Source organism: Anser cygnoides, chromosome 1 (assembly GCF_040182565.1).
Source record: "Anser cygnoides isolate HZ-2024a breed goose chromosome 1, Taihu_goose_T2T_genome, whole genome shotgun sequence".
Classification (NCBI taxonomy): Eukaryota; Metazoa; Chordata; class Aves; order Anseriformes; family Anatidae; genus Anser; species Anser cygnoides.
The window spans coordinates 76263943-76285573 of record NC_089873.1 but is presented as its reverse complement, the minus strand read 5'-3'; the positions used below and the strand labels follow the sequence as shown (position 1 = coordinate 76285573).

Here is a 21631-nt window from a genome sequence, read left to right as displayed (position 1 = left end):
ACTGAGCAGAGCTGTCCATTGCCATGGCATGCTCACAGGGCTCCCATTTCATCCGGTGTTTCACATGATGCCCAAATTCCTGATTACTTGTCAGCTGACCTTTTCGAGGAACTGAATGTGGTTTATCCTGAATCTGGATGTTTCTCCCTCGCTGGGCTTGGAGAGCCCTCAGGGTTGGGTTGGGACCTGAACTTTGCAGCAGAGCAGCTGGTATGCAGGCTTTCACTCACTCTTCACTTGCAGTGTGTGTGCTTGTGTTTGTTGTCTTCATGGCGTCTCTTTGTTATCTGACAACTTCTCTCCCTAGACTTGGATTTCAGTTGCTTCAGCAGCTCAGCATGTGGGGAGCTGTGTGCTTGCCTAGAGCTGTTTTGTTCGTGAGATAGCTTTTTTTTTTTTTTTTTTTAACTCTTTGACATGTTCAGGGCAAGTTGCTTGGGTCTTGCTGATAATCCTTACCAAAGAAATTTTTGGCAATACTTTAGTATCTCTGAGTGTTGATTAGGTATTTGAAATTAAAAGAGGGAGGGAGCTACTTGACTATCCAGATGCTTCTTCCTTCTCTTTTTTCCCCTGCAGTGTAAATTCACCAAAACCCAGGTAATTTCTCAGCTGTGAGAAGAGAACTGTTTCCTTCAGCTCAGCAGAGCCGTGAGAGCTCAGTGCTCACATGGCCCTTTGCATCGGCTGCTCCTTGGGGCACCATCACTCCAAGATCCAACGCAGGAGCTGAAGAGGACTTTTCCTGCTGTCTCCTGCTTGAGGCTGCAGTTTGCAGTTGTGCCAAGCATGAGAACTGAGGAGTGGTTTGTTTTTGTGTTGGTTTTTTTTTTTCCATTCATGTTTCCTCCCAACTGTTTCTAAGCAGTAAAGAGAAAGGAGAAGCTGTCAGATATCATGGGTTGTGATTACAAATCACAAATATCATTGGCATGCAATGGAGTAGGAACAAAGCATGGAAAAGGAAAGTGGGAGAGGGGTCATCAGGTTGAGCAGAAGGAAAGAAGCAGTGGGAGATGGCAGCCAGAAGGTGACTTGAAGGAGGGATAAAATTGTGGTCATTGGGAAATGGAAGGCAGTGGGTACCTGAGCCAGTGTGGTTCCCCACAGTGAACTTGATTACTGTCAGTCCTTGTTTTACTTGCATAGCCAAGAAGTTCTAGTCTGAAATAACATAAGTGAACACAGGATATTTCTTAACTGTTAAGAGCTTAAAATTGCAACTTCTATGTTAAACTTGTCTGTCCAGCTGCCCATATCCCCACACCCTCACAGGCAAGCCTTGCCTTATAGCTCAACTTTTTGACTATTCATTCTTACAGTTTTACTTGGAGTGGGATTTCTCCGCTAATGTAACTCTGGGACTTGGGTTTGTTTTAGGAAATGGCAAGAGTTTTTGTGACAAGTGATTATCTTTATGGCAAAACTGAGTGGTGAGAGTGGACATAAGGTAAGACAGGACCTCGGGAAGGAGCTCGCTCCACTGATGGCATGTCTCACCAGCGACAATGGCAGTAGTGACAGTGTGGGTCACACTGGTTAAAAGGAGAGATGGGCCTAAGCAGGAGCTATGTGTTGAATATCCCTGAGCCATCTCAACTTGTTTAAGGGAGGTTCAGATCCATATGGCATAAAATTGATGTTTGTCTCGGGTCTGCTTATCTCCCTGCCAGCACATGCATGCATGCTTATTTGAAACAAACAAAATCCCAGATGTTCTCTTATCTGAAAACCAGAGATTCACCTGAAATTGTTTTTTCAAGACATGAGAGCTTTTTGGGTAAAGCTGTCTGTCTGCAAGCATTTTCAAGGACTCATCACACTTTGAAATCATGGTATTAAAATAATTGCCTTTGAAATGCAGGGAGGGTCATGTGCCCTACATCAGAAATTCCTCTTAGTACTTATTAATCTAGCATGTAAATGTCATGGCTTACATCCACAGGGTGTTTGTATTGAATTTTTAGCTGTATCAGTGTCTCTTACTCTTCAGAATAAATGCCATATAATCTGGTTATGAGCAATACTATTAATTTAGTTACCAAAAATAGGACATAGACAGATCTGAGTTACTGCAAGCAGGAGAGCAAATAACCTTGCTTCATGAGGGGAGTTCAAATTCAATCGAATCGTCTAGTGTTCGATATAATGAATGGTAAGAGACAGAGAATTCAGTCTGTTTCATTGGGGTAGCACAACAATTGCTGTATTTTTCTCTTCTCTTTGGCTTCTCTGAAGGCCTGATTCTCCTCTGTCTCACCTCTGTTATACCTGTACTGGGGAGTATAAAGAGCGGTTAGGTTGGGAAACATCCTTTTTTCTTCCCTCCACCCCACATCCCCTTCCCCCAGTAGGTCAGTGCACACTGATTTGAGGTATATAAAGCAGTAGGAACTCAGGCTTATCCCCCACCACAAAGCCCCTGGTTTCAGGCAGAAGGAATTGTTCCTCAGAGCCCTACAAGTGCAGCACTGATGAGGACACAATATGCACTTTGGGAGCAGAATCATCCTTACTCTGCAGCTGAGCATCATCCAAGAGGCTTGAACACTTGAAACACCTTCATCACTTAACCAAGCCACCAGTCTATACCTGGAGGGAGTCATCAAGATGCTGGGGCTTTTACCAAATAATGTTTTCTTTTCTCATGCATTTGGCAGCCCTGAATCACTGAGTAATTTTTGTTGAATTTTCTATATGGACTCAAGATAAGTGATAACAGCAGTTCTATGTAACCTTAAGTAAATCTTACCTAAAAATATCCTGATAAAGTAGTTGCTTTTCAGTGTAGTCATGGTGTCATACTTAACCAGAGTAATCTGAAGCAAGATTGGTTTTGATGAAAACGAATGTGTCTTTGTGGCAGATTTGATTTGAGTTTTTAACTTTTGTTTCGCTTGAATACCAACAGACATTCCTTGGTGGCTGTGCTCTGATAGTCCTTTTAAATGGAGAAGGAAGAATGACCACGATGACCTGGATGCTTATGGGGACTTGGTCCTGTTCAGTTTGTGGCAGAGATCATGTCTGGTGGCTCATGGACTAAAGTGAGTCAATTTGAGGAGAGCTATTATTTCACCATGGACCTTATTAACAGAGTGCTGATGTTACTGAAAGCACCCACAGGTTGTACAGAGCTAGCAAGATCTTTACTTAGAGGTCCTGTTTTGGCCAGTTAGTCAAACAGGCACCCAGTGTTAAGCATGTACCCAGTACCACTGACTTCTGGAGTATTAGGAGCATGCATATTGTCAAATGTGGGTTTATGCAACTTGCTGATCTCAGGTCTTGGTGGGTCTTGCTGAAAGGATCCTGTGCTGCCAGAGAGATTGTCTCTGTTCCAAGCTGTGGTTCAGCTAGGCTGTCAATCCAATACAGGGGGACCAGACTGTAAACACTGTGAAATGCCGATGTGGTATAAAGCCACTTAGCTGATAAGAAGCTGCTCAAAATATTTTGAAAGTTGAATTCTGCTCTGGGAGTGGGCAGCCACTCCTGGCTGTGCTCATAAGGGTCGGTGCCAGAGGTGTTTTGGCTGGTTTGCCTGCCGGTCTTGCTGCTGAGCAAGACTTGATGTCAAGACTTGATGCAACACCCTGGGTGTTGTGCTGCCTGAGGTCCACCAGGCAATGACAGTGGTGAAGCAGCCTTGGTGGTCATGCATCTGGGCAGTTAACAATCATCTCCTGTCCACACGAAGATAGAAAATAGCCTTGTGCATCCCATCAGGTGCTGCAGCATTGTGGGGAAAATGAAAAACTAACTGATGGCTGCTCTAGTGCCCTTCGTATCTGCTCCAGGCTCACAGTAGGGGATGAAAATGTTTCAGGTGGAGGATGTCACACTCTGCCACATCTCTGGCTATCTGGGGGGATGGCCTTGTTGACTGTCAATGTTTTAGACCCAAGTCTTGCAATGGTGCAAAGGTGGTCTGTACTTGCCAGCTTCCAAGTTTTCATAGGAGCCTCTTTGTGGGTTTGGTGCTTTTCTGTGCAAAACCTTGGCATGGATTTCTGTTATTGCTGTCTTTCCTTTTCTCCTTCTGCTTCTGATCCTTCTCAGTACATCAGTTTAGTACTGTTTACTACTTTCTTTGCAGATTTGGTCACATTCAGAAGTTAATATATTTGCGTCCTATGAATAGATGATCTGGCCTTGCCCTTATGTGCATGTTCTGTATCTTGGACTCATCTTAGCCTGTCTCATCTGCATGGCCCACATTGTGCAAATAAAGGGCTCTTCACATAGGGACTGTATGCAGCTGTGTTCGTATTTGTAAGAGCTCTACCAGGCTCCAAGCGGTGCCACAGCACTCTGGGCAGAGCAGTAGAAGCAGCAACGTGCACAGAGCAGTGAGAACATGGTATAATGTGCTTTGGATGGTCCCCATGAGTGCTCGTCTGGGTCAGATGTCTGGTGCCACAGGCTTTTTGGGCTGCCAGGGTCTCATGTTAAGATTATGCTTCCCTGTTGAGTGGGGTGTCTGTCAGACAGTAATAATCCTCTGTCATTAAAGGTAGGGATAGCACTGCTCTGAGTAACTGAAATAACTGCCTGTTGGGAGGATGGAAAAGAGAAGCCTACCAATGCTGCTACATCAGGAGAAACCATTAATGTAGACAGTTATGATGGCAAGAAACCATGTTACATACATGACAAGTAGTAGTAATGGACATGGCTGTCTCTTTTAATGTTCCTAGTATCTGAGAAGTTGTCAACATCTGTTAATTTCTGCTACTGCAAAATAAGTAGACAGTTCTGAGGTTTGCATTATTAAGAGTTCAGTTGTGTGTAATTTACGATGTATTATGACAGCTGAAGTGAATGCCATGATCCACACCGTGGAGATATGGCTGAATTACTATCTCGTCTCTTACCTAGAACAAGTTTGGAGCCTTGCTTATGTTACAGTAGGAGAGGAACCCCGTGCAGTGCTGTTGCTGTCGCTAAGTATTGCATATGGCTCTTTGGAGCGCTGCACAGTGCTGGGTTGCTGGCCAGCAGCCACACCAACTTCTTGGGATCTCATCAGGTCTTGCAAGCAGAGAAGCGCCAGGCTGGGCCACACTCCTTGGACGAGAAACCTGCAAGGTACACAGACACCGGAGATGTCCATGTGGTGCCGTATGTGTTCTGGCACGTATGCAGTGTGTTTCTCTTTTTTTAAATTGTGACTTGGTGTTGTCATGCTTCATGAAAGCCATGTGTTAGTTTTTAGTGTTAGTAGGAAATAACATTTGATTCTCCTCTCCCCCCACTGTGCTAAATGATTGGAAGATGAGTTGCTTGAGATCTGCTGACAGGTAGAGTGTTGATTACGCATAAGATACCCATTGCTCAGCCACAGGTTGAGTACCCATCCACGCTAAGTGTGGCCTTGGTAGCAGTGTGGAGATTCCCAGACGCTATTTCTACGTGCAGCACCGTCTTTCTCCCTGCTGCTGAGAAGATCCCCTGCAGTCATCTCCACCATGATGACTTGCTAAGGGGTGATTGCACAGGCAGATGACCAAATGCTTTCCTTGGATGGGCCAACCCATTGAAATAGCAGTAAAGGCAAAGTGACAGGACTCCCAGCTCAGGTGGGCAACTTTTAGTCTAAGCCCTTCAGGGTAAATGTGGTCTAGCTAAGGTGTTTCTTGTGATTTAATACCCAGTTTACTTAATCTTTATGCCTGTCTTCAGCAAGGTTACCTCTCCTGAGCTGGGCAGCTGGAATTAGGAAAATACTGTATTTCTTTTTGTTGTTGCCAGATTGTTGTGTAGACGTTCAATTGTCATCTCCCCCTAAACTGGAAATTTTGTGCTTGGACCACTCCGCTGTAGCATTGGGAAAAGCCTTCGTATGCAAAGCTGGCATCAAAGTCCACAGGCTCCTTCTCCTTAAACAGAGAAGTTTTTTTATAAACCATAAGCAACTCTTCCTTGAATAGCATTTAAATAGGTTTGCAGAAGCTTCAAAATGGGCACAAATGTGTCAGAAATGTGGCTGAATATTGGCATTTACTTCACTGATAGCTAATCCTTGGCTGAGGAAAATGGAATAGCATTTAAGCAGTTGTCTTGTTCATGTTATTTCCCCAATTCTTTCTTTAGGCACAATAATGCAATGCAGGCAATTAAAACCCTACTTATTTGAAGGTTTTCAATTAGCTGGCATTACTTCTTCAGATCTTACAATCTGTAAAATAGAGCTATCTCTTGATACAACTTCATCTTGTATAGCACTGTACTTTATTTTTAAAGACAATTTAAATGGAATATGGGGGGGGGGGGGGGGACGGACACAACAAACCAGAGCACAGAAATGGCAAATCAGTATTTGTGGCATTTCTCAGAAGCTACTTAGGATTATCTCCTTAAAAAGGCAGACTCTTTTGCCTGCAAGTCAAGTAGAAGAGCAAGAACTGATATTTTAATAAAATATTATTGAAGGCCTGAATGCATTTATGATCCTTGAGACATTTACAGGAAACAAAAGCTTGTTATTCAGAACTGTCAAAAATTTTAACAAAGGGCAAAAAGCAAATCTGAGAGGCCAGCTGCATGGTTCATGTACCTCCAGTTCCAAAGTTCTGGTTATTACCACGTTGAGACACCTGATCCCCGCCAGATTTTTTTCTTTTAATGAATATACCCATGACATTTTTCAGTTTGATGTTGTATGTTGAACTAGAATTTAGATAAACTGGAGTGGTGATTGCCATTTTTCATTGTTAAACATACGGCCAGATGAACTCTCTTCCAAAAATTTATCAACAGTTGACTAAAAGTGGGACCACAGCTTTCTCAAAAATCTGCCATGTGAGCAATGCATTTGTTTTAATGTATTTTCACTGAATTGGGAATTCTTCTGGATGTTTTCCCTCTCTCACTTCCCAGCATCAGGGAGTTTGGGCTTCTGTCAAAGACTTCTAAATTTAGCGTGAAAATGGCATTGGAAAAGTTGGGAGATCCAAAGATAGTTTGCTGGGTAAGGCCAGTAACAGCAGGAATAGTGCAGAACATATTATTGTCCCACTTTGGAGGGCACTACTTTGGCATTTCTATAAACTTGTGTTGAAGGCAACAAATTTAATGTTGTTGCTGTATTTTCTACTCGGATTGTATTGCAGTATGTCTTATGCTCAGATCAGAAGAAAACCCTTTTTTTTTTTTAGTTTCTTATCTTCACTATTTTTTAAGGCAAGACGTGTTCCAATAGGGAGAATTATTTCTCAGTGGAAAATAATATAATGAAACTATATTTGTAAAAGCTTTAACAGCAGTAATCTTGCACTTAGATACATAACTTTCAAGTGTTCCTTGTACTTATGTGGATTTCCAGCAACTTCAGCAGGGCTTACTGTTGAACTTGCAGCTTATTTGTACACAGTATATATCTTCAATTGATCGAGTGAGACTGTTTCCTTGGGTAAAGCAGGTAAATTGTACAGTGAATTGGAGGAGCAGACAACTTTTGCAAACTTGAGTGCACAGTTGCAGTGGCTGGCCTTAGAAGTTTGTCCTAGAATAGTCTTCGTGTTGTAGCATTCAAGTTAGAGCTTTCTGTGGTCTTCCTTTTTAGACTTCATGTTCAAAACTTGGTAATAACAGCATTTTTTCAGTAACACAATATTTCTAGGGTATTTCAGTCCTTCAGAACTGTAGTATACCAATGGTGAGCATGTTGATATTGATGCATTGAAATTCATTTGCCAAAGTGACAGAATTTACCAATGAAGCCTGAACGTATACTAAGTAAAATATCATGGTAGTTATGGTTAAGCAAAACCTTGACTTGAATGAATCCACCTACCGAAGTGGCAGAGTTTCATGCTGTGAGGAGGGCAATTGCTGCAGGAAGTAGTACTTCTGTAAAATAACACGTTTGTAGTGCTGCTGGAGGGGTGAGGACAGCGGCAGAGCTTTTTTGTGAGCAGCTCAGCACAATTCCGATGTGGAGCTGCCCTGGGTCATGGCAATATTGAGAAAGTGACATTATTTGTTTGCTTCTGTTTTTGTTTTGTTTTGTTTGACCTGGTAATAGATAGTGAGGACAACTTCTAGAACCTTCTTTTTTTCAGCTGGTCCAGTGAGGTTCTTGGCTGAGGCACGAAAATCTGGTTATATTTTGTTGTGTCTTGCCAGCCACACCCTTCCCCATTCACTGAGAAATTCAGCAGTGTTTTGGGAGTCCTGCTGAGTTCTCCCCCATGTCTATAAAGAAAATTGTTGAAGATGATCAGCTCACACCTGTTAAACTTCATAATGGACCTCTGCTTTTCCCATAAACAGCTTCTTCCCTCCAGTGGCCTTTGTGGTCTGGGCACTGCCATTGATTACAAACACTCTCTTGATGTCAGCAAGACTGTTTGCATCCTGCAGGTTAAACCTGCACTACTCCCTTGGACCAGGATCTTCAGCCACAGGATGGACTGGGGCTGTACTGTGGTTCTATTTGACCTTTGATACCTGAAGAAATCCTTGTTGGGCAGCTGGTATAGTGAGAATCTTCGTATAGTTAGTATATGCTTTCTGTTAGACTGAGTCATACCCCCCACCCAAAGGTTGTGAAAATGTGAAATGCTTTTATTGTCTCCTTCTTTTAGGAGGAGATGTTTAATTTGATTTGTATGTAAGAAGGAAAACTTTGAAGTGTCATTGAAATACAAAGGGAAAATACTTCAAAGAAATGTAACATTTAAAGTGTATCTGATCCCTCAAGGATTTTGAAGCTTTATCTTGAGAATAGGCGTTCAGGGGCACATTTGTATGGAAATACTAGGACTGATTAATTCATCCAAAATATTTTGGGTGTTGCCAGTCAGCATCCATTGAATTATTCTATACTAGTTTTAACTTTACATCTTGGCAGACTAGCAGTCCTATGTTCATCTGTCTATGTTGCTGATATCCATCACTCAGAAGTTAATACAGAGTCTGACAGGGAAACCAAAGCATGATGCTGCTATGGTGTGAGACTTGTTCAGTATTGTTACCCCAATGCACAGCAGAGATCGCTGGATACAATCAAATAAAGCTCCCCAAATTTCTGATTTGCGTGGGTTGCTCTGCTAGGGTATGGGCATGGTGGTCTGTGGAAGATGACGCGGTGTGCACAGAGCTTGTGCCACTCCTGTTTGATGGTGGATTACACATTTCTAATAAGTGTCTTCAACTGTGGGAGAGTTCACATCTTGAGCTGTGATTTTTACTTAACTCCTGTAAAAACATGCCCAGTTGTGCTGGAGCAGAGGGTGGTGGCTTTTCCTTTTGGCAAACGGATTCTGGCATCAGCATTTTAATTGCAGGAATTATCCTAGCAGTTCCCAGAGCTCAAGGGTGTGTGTGAGGAGCTAACTAGATGTGTATAAATCATGGCTAGGCAGAACTTTAAATACTGGATGCATGGTTCTGTCCTTGTTACCTTCTGTTACAGTGAGGTTTCAGAAAGTTAGAAAAACATGACGTTTCCCAAGAACCACTTTTTACCAATACAGTGGTGCAGTTACTTCTGGTCTTTTTATGTTATAAAAACAAATTTTATTTAAAATAGTTTTAAATTACTCATTATTTTTCAAGTTTTATTTTAATTGTATCTGTAGGTTGAGTGAAGGATGGGAGAAAGGAAACAGTTAAGCCACCTAAGCTATTTTTTTTAGTATTGCAGATTTTAAGAAAACAGGTGATCCAGCTCTCCCCCGTCCACATCCCTCCCATGCCTTATGATATTGCATCCTTCCATGCCTTATGATATTGCATTTCAAATGAGCGGCTTTGTATGTTCAGACTGGGTATTCACAGATCACATCAAACTTCCTTCAGCAACCATGTGGTTCAAATGTTTGTGGTGGTTTTTTTTGTTTTGTTTTGTTTTTTCCATTTTCTTAATGAAAACTAGGGTCCTGGTGGAATTACTTCTCTGTAAGATCTTGAGTTTAGGGAGAAATCAGATATTGCAAGGTTTGTGGTAGAACAGGCTTTCCAGCAGTCTGTGAACCTGACTGGCATATCACAGTTGTAGACTGGCACAAACACATTACAGGTATGTAACGATGGAGAGTGGCACGTGACTATTCCTGTGCTGTTATTGTATGATTTAACCACACCTAGGTTTGCATCAGACTCGCTGACTTGGATTGTGGCACCGCTGGCTGGGGCAGCACGGGGTGACGCATGTGCTAACCCGTGTGCTGCTTATGTGGTTTGCTGAGACAACTTAGACTGCTCTGGGGATCCAAATCAGGTGGTTTATAGGTATATCGTCACTGTGCTTCTGTGATAGGATTGTGAACTGGCCTGTACCGCTCTTAAAAGTTATCTTGTTCTACGTTTTAGCATTTTATAGCCATGTCTACTAAAGGCAGACTACTAAGCCTACGTTAGTAAGGTCAGTAATAAAGCACAGTGTATTGCTCTATCTAATAAAACAGGCATTTTCCATTGTTCTATACAATCAAAAAAGAGTTGTTTCATACTTAGCAGGTGATCTGTAGCAAGTGAACTTGGTCTCATACACTTTTTTTAACCACACGAGGAGGACATTAATTCTTAAAACCTTCAGATGAGAAACCTCAAAGACTTGTGCTGCTGTGTATTGTCCACCTCACAGCAAAGCACTTCCTGGTGAGGCCAGTCAGGACAGCGTGCCCGTCCCCTCATCTTGGGGCAGTCGGAGAACTCGTGCCGAACTCCTTTGCTAAAACAAATAATTATTGAAGCTAGTATTAAATAAGCAATGACAGCTTGTGATGCGTGCATCCACGTATTTTTGATAACTTTGCCTACTTCAATAGAGTGGTGACAGCCTAAAGGACAGCATTGGCTCTTACTGCTGCTGGTTCTGCATTAGAATTTTCTAGTTTTGTCAGCACCGCAAACAGCCTTGAATTTCATGATCTGAGATTGTTCAGGAGGCAATACGAACAGCCCACAATCTTGTTTACTCCATGCTGTGCTCCTTTGCTGGATGTGTGCGATGCTTTTCCTTCTGGTCTGCACCCTCTCCCCTTCAACTCCTTGCATTGCCTCCAAGAGACCGATGGCTGAACCAGACAGCAGGGGGGAAGTGCTGGTGGCTCGTGGCATTTGAGCAGTAAAGCTTGCAAGACTTTTCAGAACACGTTTGTAGAGATTTTTCTCTTAAATTACACTTTTGCAGGTGAGAATAGCTGGTTCAAGGTAATACACTCTGAACTGAGCTGGTGCACCAGAAAGAAGGTTGCTCTCTGCTGGGCTGGGGGGTACCGCGTGGCCTCCCTTCTCTGCTTGTACACTCAGCACAGTATGGAGCAGTAAGGGAAAGGTAGCCAGGTAGGACAGAGCCAGCATGCTTCTCTGGAAGCTGATAGTACTGCCGTCATCCTGTTGACTTGTCATCATAGAGTGCACACTGCTGCCTGTATCAGCCCTACCATTACAGCATCTTCACGTTCTCCATCTGCTCAGTGCCTCCTTCCTTATCAGTGTTTGGTATGTTGCCTCCCCACCATGTTATGTCATGGGGATTATTTTCCCACAGAGTTCATGATGCTTTTCCATCACTGTTGCATTTCCTTTTGTACGTACATTCTGGTTGTTTCCCATTTCCCTTGCTTTTGCAACCATGCCATGAGCTTTTCAAGTTTTAATGGCCCCACCTGGAACAGGTCACTTGTCCCCCTAAACTCCCTTTTCTATGATCAGGCTGACTGATGAAATTCAGCCAACTGTTTCTCTTGTGGGCAACCCCCCCCTCAAATTTTGTAGGTACCTTGTTCTTGGCTCTTGCAGATAGCAGGTTTACTCCATCAGTAACCTTGTCATCCTGTAGAAGTCTAGATGGGTTTGTCTCAGCCACAGATTTGTCCTGGTTGGGCATCAAAAATGCATCAATGCAATCATGTCCTAAGTTTCTCACTGCTAAGATTTTTCTCCATCTTGTAAGTTGAATTTCACCCTGTTGTTAAGCCAGCAAGTTCTGCTCATCTCGCTGGTGGGGCCATCAGTGACAGATAGGATATTTCTCCCTCCTCCATATGCAGAGAGGCTTGTCTATGGAATTGAGAAGGAGAAAGCTCCAAGGCTTTCTCTCTTGCTGGAGGAAGCAGAAGCAAGTCATAGTTTCTTCTGCCACCTCTTTTTCTCAGTTTCCCTCCTCTTCCTGCTGCAGAAGAAAGGGAAGACAGTAGGGCTGGGACCAGTTGTTTTTTTTTTCATTCCCTCTTTCTGCAAAAGTCACACCTCTGGCTTCGTGACAACCTGTTGCCTCTCTCCACCTTGCTGGTGAAAGCCGTCCTACCCTTCAGTATCACCCATACCCCATGTCCACGTTATCCCCGGACAAGCATTAGGCAGGGTTAACAACAGCATATGGCTCCTTAAAATTGCACTGTGATAATAGGGTTGGGGGGGGGGGGGTGCTTGTTCGTTTGCCGCTCATCAACGTGGCATTCAGAAGAGAGGAGAGCCTTTGCTTCCTCAGTGATGTGAATAAACATGCAAGTTTTAGGATACACGTATAGCATGTGAACTGCTCATGTCTTTTGCAAGCTGAGAGTTAATTCAAAATTCAAGATCTGTTTTGAAACACACAGTTCCTGCATCTGATATTTCAGTAAATCTCCAAAGTAGAAGGTTCTTTTTTAATAGTGATTAAGGTCATGTGCTGCCTAAAGCAGGTTGCCTGGGCGCAGAGTCTCTCATATTCCTCAGTGTGCTACCTGAAAACAAGCTATTGGCAAAGCTCCATTGTGAGGTCTTGGCAAAGGGCTGTAGTGTAGGAGAAAAGAAAATGCAAGGTCCACATGTTTTTGAGGTGCGACTCAAAAACTGTAACTGTTGAATGTGAAAATACTAATATAGGTAAACATTTTATTTATTTTCTGAGCTTTCAGTGATTGGTGCACTGTACTTTCGCTTTATGCAGTGACAATGCTGAAACTGTGCATCTAGAAGGTCTGAAATCAAATCCTAGACATGAAGGTCCAAAATGTAAAGCCAAACACTATCAAATCTGGAAGTTTGTGAATTTGGTACTTGGAATCAGCCCATTAAAAGAAGGAGGTGTGTGAGCTCTGAAATCGGATCTAAACCTGGGTTTATGTTGTGGATTTGGTGGTTCTTAAGGTATTTTGAAGAACTACTGTTTGAACTTTTGATCAACAGTGCCTTTTTTGTTTCATAGCCTGTGTAGCCATGGCATGTCAATAACGTGTTGATGGGGAATGTGAGGCATTTCCTTGCTTGCAGTAGTAGTCTCAGAGAGATGAATGAATATCTCAATTGTTTTTCTAATCAGTGGACCCAAGAAAAATGTGAGAAAAATACATACTGATTTCTCAAACTCTCTACCATGAATAGTGGAAATGATTTACTAAACAGCTAACCAGTAAAACACAAACAGCCTAAATTTTTTTTTTGTAAGCCTCCATTTGACCCTGGATTACTTGTGCGTAAATAGTTAAAACAAGTCTAAGCAGTGTTTACAGGCAGGTCTTTGCATGATGCATCTTTGCAGGTAAGGTGCTGCTGCCTGGACTGGGGCTGTGGCATGCAGAGAGCGCAGAGCTAACTTGTGCATCGTGAAATGAAGTAACCGTCATATGCTGTGCTTTCTAAATTCCATTCCATTGCAACAAAAAAAGAGCTGCTAGAGTACAGGGTGGCAGAGACAAGCACCCACAATGATTTCAGTGCTGCAGACCAAATTAAATAGTTTGGCTTGTAATTGGATATGAATCTAAGCCATAAACCTTGACTCTTAGACTTTGGGTGTTTACATAAGCTGTTTGCTGTGTATATGTCTCTGTCAGAGTATCTGAAGGATACTTATCTTGTCAAGGCTTAGCTTTTGCACCACTTACAATGTATTTTACAAATTTTAAGGCGAAGTGCAGAAGAATATATGTGGCTAAGCTGGTTGGTACTAAAGTTGTTGCATGGTTTGAGGTAAGTTTTTCCCAAGTGTAAACAATTATATCTTGGAAAGACTTTTGTCCTTCATGCTATTAAAATAGTTTAAAGCCTTTTCTATGGCTTGATACTTTTTATCTTAGGATATATCTTACGTACTGTGGGAAAGGCTTTCTGCCTTAGTGTGCTTCCAATAATTTTTATCAGTTAAAGGAAATAAATAACGACTGTTGGATAATAAAGAAATAATGAAATTCAGGGAATAAAGGAAGATCTGGAGTTAGGAAACAGGGTCATTTGTTGCCTTTTTGTACTCCTGCTTAATTAGAGAACAGTATCGCTTTGATGTCATTGAGTTTAGCAAATTCAAGAAGAAATTTATAAAAATAAACATATCTATTTAAATAAGTCTTTGGCAACTTTGGGGTTGTTTTTTATTCATAATAACATTTACAATATAACATTTTTGTGCCAGTAATGAAAAAAAAAAGGCTACTTTTAGCTATTTCAGGAAGACCTTGTAGACAGGCTTGAAGCCAGACATTTGACTTGCACCCAAGTCTGTATCCTGGCCTCCAGTCTTTAGCAGAAGAAGGTCTGATGTGGTGGGCACCCATCTGCTTCACAGTTCCTCCATCTCATCTGGAGGCTGCTGGTGCTTTGTGCTAGCATAGGTGGGATGCTGGGTGCTAGCAGACCTTGTGTCCCATCCGTTGTGTCAGTTCCTACGTGCCCAGGATGAACCACTAGAAGATGATGAAAACTATGCTTCATAAGGGATGCCACCACTACCTGTCAAGTGTTCAGCTCTGGGCTGGTGCTGAGCCTGCAGGTTGGTGGAGGCCTGAGCACAGTCCCACCGTATTTCTGCTTTCACAACATCACAGAAGGGCTGAGGTTGGAAGGGCCCTCCAGAGGTCATCTGGCCCAACCTCCTGCTCAAGCAGGGTCACCCGGAGCAGGTTGCCCAGGACCACGTCCAGGTGACTTTGGAAGATTTCCACAGAGGAGACTCCATAACCTCTCCAGGCAATTTGTGCCATTGCTCTGTCACCTGCACAGCACAGAAGTGCTCTGGGGATGGGGCTTCTCGTAGCCCTCCTGAAATGAAGCAGCTTCCTTGTATGTCCAAGGGAACGTGGGGGACGTGTCCATTCTCACCAGGCCTTCTAGCTTTGGACGGTGCATAGTGACTGCTCGGTTATCACAGAGAGGGACAATTCGAGAGGTGCTCTGCTGTTCCCAGCTGTGGTGTGTGGATAGGTTTTTGTGATTTGTAAGGGAGGCTGTGGGCAACCAGAATGATGGGACGGGAACGCACTGTTGGGTGGCACAGGAAGAGCTGTCGGGGAGGTGTCCCCACGCCATGTGCCCAGGTGAGACCACAGGGTTTGCTGCCAGCAACCTCCTGGCAGGCGATCTGCAGTCTCCGAGAGCTTCTTGTCATTTTGTATGTTTGACACAGCATAGGGGATGTGATTGTCTTCTGTTATTCCTGCTCCGGGCACAGGTTGTAACACAGCTTGGAACATGTCTTTGAATGAATCTGGGGCATAACTACTTTCTTGTCCCTGCCTCACGTTAAGATTCTTCTCCACAGTGTTCCTGATAAGCTATTTACAGCATTTTCATATTTTACTTTTTAAACTTCATCTCTTGTTTTCTTGTAAAACATCAGAGCAGTGTATTTGACAGGATCCATTTTCTTTTTAATTTTTTTCCAGTCCTGGAACATATAAAACAGTCGTATTTTTAACAGAAATGTTAATGACCCCTTTTGTAAATTAGCTGAGTATATTCATTATTAAGTGTTAATTTGCTACTGACAGATTGCACTATAGTTGAATATATTCAAAACATCCCATGAGAAATTATGCCAGAGATTTAGATCAAATTCATTTGAGGCAATTTTTACTAATTATTTAAATGTTTTTTGCAAATAAGTCTCTCTGTGTTCATGTTTCTCTTCTGCCCAGCGAGTAAAAGCACAAATAGGTGTGATTGTGTGTGTGAAGTGACAGTTGTTTTTTATGGAATAGAGCCTCACCTTGTAGAAATTAATTGCTACGGTTGTATTGGTTTTGTGTTGCGAAGTAGGAGAGGCAAATCCAGAAGATGCTTCAGACCTCTCGCACAGTCATCTCTTAGATGCAGGAGTGAGATTAATTGACATTAATTTTTACAGCAAAGTGAAATTAGGGATCTTGGTTCTGCTGCAGTACAGTTTCTCTCCCTCCTCACCCTCCCCATAAAAGATGGCTGTAATTTGTGGACTTTTTTATTGCATTCTTGTGGCAGACTCCTAGGAGAATAGCCTAGTCCTCGGGGTTCTTTTTTTATTTTCTATAGCTGTCAGAAACAAACCCTAATCAAGATGTTCCATTTCCGTGTATCAAAATTTCCAATTTTAAAGACTGTTACGTAGCACTGGGAGAGCTGGGAAACTCAAGTCATCCATCTTATTGTATCATTTCATAAGAATAATCTGTAGCTGATGCTTTGTTTCCAACTGTTGAATGTTTGCAGTGTGTGTGCGTACAGACGAGGGTGAGTGGGATGAAAAGGCCAGACCTTACCCTTCCCTGGAGAGGATGCAATTGGTGCACTGTGTGTCCTTGCAGCTTTTGGACCTGCTGGGATGCAGCTGATTCTCCTCAGCTCTTAAAAAATAATTTTAGAGGATCCTGGGCTTGGATATGCTGTCCCTGATGGCTCAGGTTGTATTGTTTGATCTCAGAAAGAGGGAGCCCCTGGGTGGGGAAACAATAATTTCCTACATACATAAAATGTTAAAGCACTTTTTTTTAAGGTCTGCAATCTTCATTACATATCTGATTCTGAAATCCATATTCAGGCAGCTTTCTGTTTGAATCCAGCAGACTGCAGTTCCCATTCACAGGGCTCGTAAGCCCTTTGTTTTTTATAGCTTTCCTTGGATTTATTTGCAGGGCAGTTTTTTGTTTCCTCTGTAAGTCATTTGGAATATATCTTCGCTAGCGCTGTAGCCAGAGGGTTTGTATGTCATTTAAAAATAAAAATAAAAAATCTCCACCTACTGAAAAGTGAACAGCATAGCCCTAGCAACCAGGATGGTGTATCAGGACCAGAGGAGAGAACATTAAACAAGTAAGACCAAATAACGTCATCTCTCTAACAGCCAGGGATGCAATAGAGGTGTCAGATAGCGACAAGATTGATTGCAACTGGTAGTGGAGATAACTGCATTTGTATGTTGTTGTGTTTTTTTGTTTGTTTGTTTTGGTGTTGTTTTGTTTTGTTTAATGGTGGATTGTAAATACAGCCTCTTTGAAGCAGTGCTCATTCTTGTCAGCATGAGCAAGGTATTCAGCTGTGAGCTCTAGAAGAGGGATCTGCTTCTTTAGAAAAACACCTGAACAGCCCCCCTGCCCCAGCTAGCACTGGTTGTGTATGCACTGAAGGAATAAGGAAGGTAAGTCTTTATTTTCTTGAAAAGCAAGGGGAAACTTATTTTAAATGGTCTGTCAGGGCACTGTCAGTGCTTTCCTTCCAGGTGTGTTCTCAGTGGCATTCTGCCAGGGGTAGATTTCATGTCTGCCTCCCTGTTTCTGTGTGCACCGTGGTTTCTTGTTCATCTGCTGTGTCGTAGATCTACCTATGTTAAAGGGATTTGTCTTTTTGTTTCTTCTTGCTTTTGTGAATGAAAGGAATTGAAACTGCTAATCATCTGAAATATTAGCTATTCCTTATTTTCTTAAGGAACTCCAGTGTACTTCTTTAAGATGGATTTTCACTCATATCTGACTCTGTGGTTTTCTTTAGTCACTGCAAATAAAAGGAAAAAGAAATCCTTGCGTTTTCTGCTAGGTTTTATTTCTATTAGACCAGAGTCATAAAAAGCAAAGCAAAGAAAGGAAAATATTTAACAGGAAAGGTTAGTTCTGTTAATGTTCAGCATGGGCTACTCTTAAGCTTTGTGAAGTTGGTTCCCTTCTGCAGGTGCATTGATTAATCCACTGGTGTTTCAGTATTGTCCTTTCCTATACTCCACAAAAGGCTGCTGAATTATGACTTCTGTCTAATAATTGCACTTCTTTGACTCCCTCCACACCTCCCCTTTCTATGCTCTTCCTCCTGCAGTTTGTTGTCTTTTCTTGTTCTGTGCAGTTTGGTTCTTTAGTCTGCTGGTGTATGAGGTCTTTTGATTTCCTCCCTGCCCATCTGCTCCCTGCATGCTGGTGATGGTGTGCAAAGGATAAAAGTGATTCTCTGCCCTTACTGGGGAAGAATGCCTTCAATATATTTTTCCGTCGCAGTGGTTTTACTAGATGTGATGTACTGTGCTGGGAAGGTGGCCAGAGCAGGATGTGCCATTCCAGGCTAGCTTTCAATGACCACTTTTAGGACCAAATAGCTGGGGAAATGGGATCTTGTTGCGTCATCTCCAGCTGTTTGGGTTAGGGGCTTTCTGTTCTTTTTTTTTTCTTTTGCCTCGAAGTTTCTCAGCTGTGGCCTCGTTCTGGCTGCTAAAATACCCTCCACAAATGGTGGAAGACTTTTTGAGAGCAGTGTGATTTCATGGTCTTGCTTCACCAAATTTTATCTTAAAATTTCTCCCTGTTGCTCGTGGTGGCGTGGCTGCTTTTGTTGTAGCAGGGGAGGAAGCCTTGCATGGGCAGACATCTCGCCTGCCTTGGAGGTAGGGCCAGGTGACAGTGGGGTGAATGCTGGAGGCCTCCTGGATGCTGTACGTGCCACTGTTTGCCACTGTGGCTCTCCTCAGTACAGCTGTCTTAAGGATTTTTGATAACCACAGACAACCTTTGTTTAGGAAAAGCAAGGATGTGGAAACAGGAGGGGTGACTGTGCCTGGATGAAGTGTAGAGGGTGACTTTTTTTTTCTCTGAACCATGCCTTTATTGTGGAAGTGTAAATTAGCAGTTCCTTGCCCCCAGTTAATTTTTTTCCTAAATACAAGGTGAGAAACAAGGGGTGTGCTGTGAGCAGATGTGATACAACAAGGGAGCACTCTGTTCCTTATCACATTTTGAGCCTGCAGCTAAAATGTTTCAGAGGAATTTCCTGTGTTTTTATTTGTGCCCATCACCTCTTGTCCTGTTACTGGACACCACAGAGAAGAGCCTCTCTGTCTTCTTTACTACCTCCCAGGTATTTACTACCCGCCCTCAGGTATTTATGCACATTGGTGGGATCGTGGGCACTCCCAATTCCCATTTATTAATAGGCTGTTGCGAGTTTGTGGGTGCCCTGTGATGTTGGTCCTTTTCCACTTAGAGCTGCAAGGAATCAGTGTTTTGTCTGGGGCAGCAGCAGTCTTGGGCTTCTCTTTGTGCTCTTTGCCTTCAGAGAGAAATCCAACATCGGTTGTTCACATTCTACATTCATAAATGACCATATTTGCTATGTTTTAGCAGGACCTGGTTATCAGAGCTAGGAAATCCTAAAAGAGAAAGGACAAGACTGTCTTCAGAATTGTCCAGGTGAATGCCTTTTCAAAAACTGAGTTTGCTACTCTTTTTTTTTTTTATCAGACATAGAGACACTGGATGAAATATCTTGCAGGAGCTGCATATTATGCAGGCATTCTCCTGCTTTAAGTTTTTTAAAATCAGGGTCTGCCTCTTTGAAGGTTGGAAGTTGCCAATTGTGGTGCTACCACATTTGTAAAGTTTTGCAACACCTTCACTTCCAGGTGCTTTCACTTTTTGAAGTTCTTTTGGCTTTTGTAACTCTGGCAACTAAATAATAGAGCAAGGCATTTGCCAAAAGTACATTAGTCTGTGCTGTCATTCAAAAATTATCTTAGTGTTTGGACCTGCTTTATGTAATAAAAGTTTTGATCTAGAAGATGAAATGTTTGCTGATATTTCAGGGTTAGCATTTCAGCAAAGCTAGCTGGCAGCCTCCAGTAAGATATCTCTCATCTGGGTCAGACCAATTAGGTGACTCATAGGAGGGAAAATTCAGTTTATAGCATGTATTTCTGATGCGTAGTAATTTATAACATGTATTTCTGATGTTTTAGTAGGCTCTGTTCCAGGACTTATGCCAGAGATCCTGTGAACAACTTTCTCAATTGCTTATGTTGGGGCAAATGTCAGCAGCAGTGTGGCCTAATACAAAAACCAAATGGCAGGGTATGCAAAAGGTTAAAGCAAGTTTTCCTTCCTGGTGTTTGTTTAGCTTTGTTCCTGTTAACTGTATTTAAAGCAGAAGTAGTCTCGCCTGTCCCAGTTGAAAGCCATGGCAATCTGGTTTTTTTCAGGGGCTCATGTGTCCGTTGTGCTGTGTGGGAAGGATCTGCTGCGCCTCTGCCCTCTGCAGCCACAGCTCAGCCGAGTACCTAAGCACGTGCTTAACTCATAATAGCACTCTCTTCATGGATCCCACTGGGATGTTGGCTCTGCTAGTTCACCCACGCAGGCAGTGCCTTGGGCAGGCTAGCTTTTCCAGTCTCTACTGGAAATACTTCTCCAGGGACCAGATCTGGCCTTCAGGAGCTTTGGAGTGAGATCAGATGCAGCGTTGTGGTGTGAGTCTCTGCTAAGGTGGAAACGATGTCTTCAGGGGGATGGTCCGTGCACACATGCAGTTTCCTTCGAGACTTGGGCATTTGAGCTACCCTGCCTATAGGCAAATGGCTGCGCAGCCAGGACTTCTGGATTGTCAGATATCCAGAACTTGGGCGAGCAGTCAGACTTCTGTTCTTCCATACCCTAAAATTCACAGGGAGCAAAAATTCAACGGAGAGACACTTGGTTTATTGCTGAGTTGCTGCTTCCTGTTAGCATTAGAAGGCCTATGTCTTCTGTGTGTGGCTCTCTGAAGTGCCATCTGCGATTTCTGAAATGCTCTGTAGGATGCCTCATCAGTGGCATGGGCCTGCAGGCCACAAGCTGACCAAAAGTAGGCCCTGGGTCATTAAGCTGGTGCTTTGATTCTTCAAAATGCCATTTCATGACTGGTGATGAACATCTCCCAGTCTTGTGATCAGCAAAGGGCCTCAGTTTTGTTGCTGGTCCAGCAATGGTGGTGTCTGAATTCAGACAACATGCAGTGAAATTAAACTTTCTTTTGCAGATTGAATTGCAGACTTGAGGCTCTGGATCCAACTCACAACTGTTTTATTGTTCCTTATGGTGTAGCCGGTGATCATCCCTAAGAAGAGAGAAGATGATGAGTGATGCAAGTGACATGCTTGCTGCGGCTTTGGAGCAGATGGATGGCATTATAGCAGGTAAATGCTCGGGGCTGCTTATTCATTTAACTGTTTCAGTCCTCCTTTTTCATACCCAGAAGGCAGAGTTTCAGGCTGAGGAGGTAATATGCTGGTTATTGTGTTTGGCGTCTTCCCTTATGGCTTAGAGATTACAAATAGAGTGGAGGGTTGCACGGACTCTCACACACAGACACAGCTAAATGGATTGTAGTTCTTCTCCCACCCTCAATCAAAATGCTGCTCAAAATGGCTGAGTGATGCAGTTCAGCTGGTGCCCGCAGCACCATGAAAGCCAATGATGAGGCATGTTTCAAACCAGCATGAGTGTGTTTAAAGAGCTGCTGCGTGGCAGAAGAGACAGGTTGGCTAATACCAGCTATTCTGGCTTTCCTTCAACTTGGAAGAGTTAAAACAGGAATTGATTTTTCCTTTTTTCGAAATTGGAATGCTCTGGGTGTAAGCATTTCATTTGGACCTGCCTTTAATATTAGTGCTTTTTATAAGTACCTGTAAATTTTAAGTGGACTAAGGAGAAGG

General features: G+C 42.8%; 1 protein-coding gene across 21 annotated transcripts in view; it reads left to right on the top strand.

Annotated features, from left to right (window-relative positions):
• The window catches only part of PPFIBP1 (PPFIA binding protein 1), a 110986-nt gene that overhangs the window by 35505 nt on the left and 53850 nt on the right, over positions 1–21631 (top strand). For 17 of the 21 annotated variants that reach the window (XM_048050153.2, XM_066990323.1, XM_048050154.2 and 14 more), the window contains one exon: positions 20956–21112. In XM_048050153.2, coding sequence (XP_047906110.1) covers positions 21049–21112 — 64 coding nt within the window. In that variant the 5' untranslated portion in view covers positions 20956–21048. Of the gene's footprint in view, positions 1–17096; positions 17327–20955; positions 21113–21631 lie in introns of those variants that run through there. The other 4 variants (XM_048050159.2, XM_048050155.2, XM_048050160.2 and 1 more) reach the window with 3 other exon arrangements.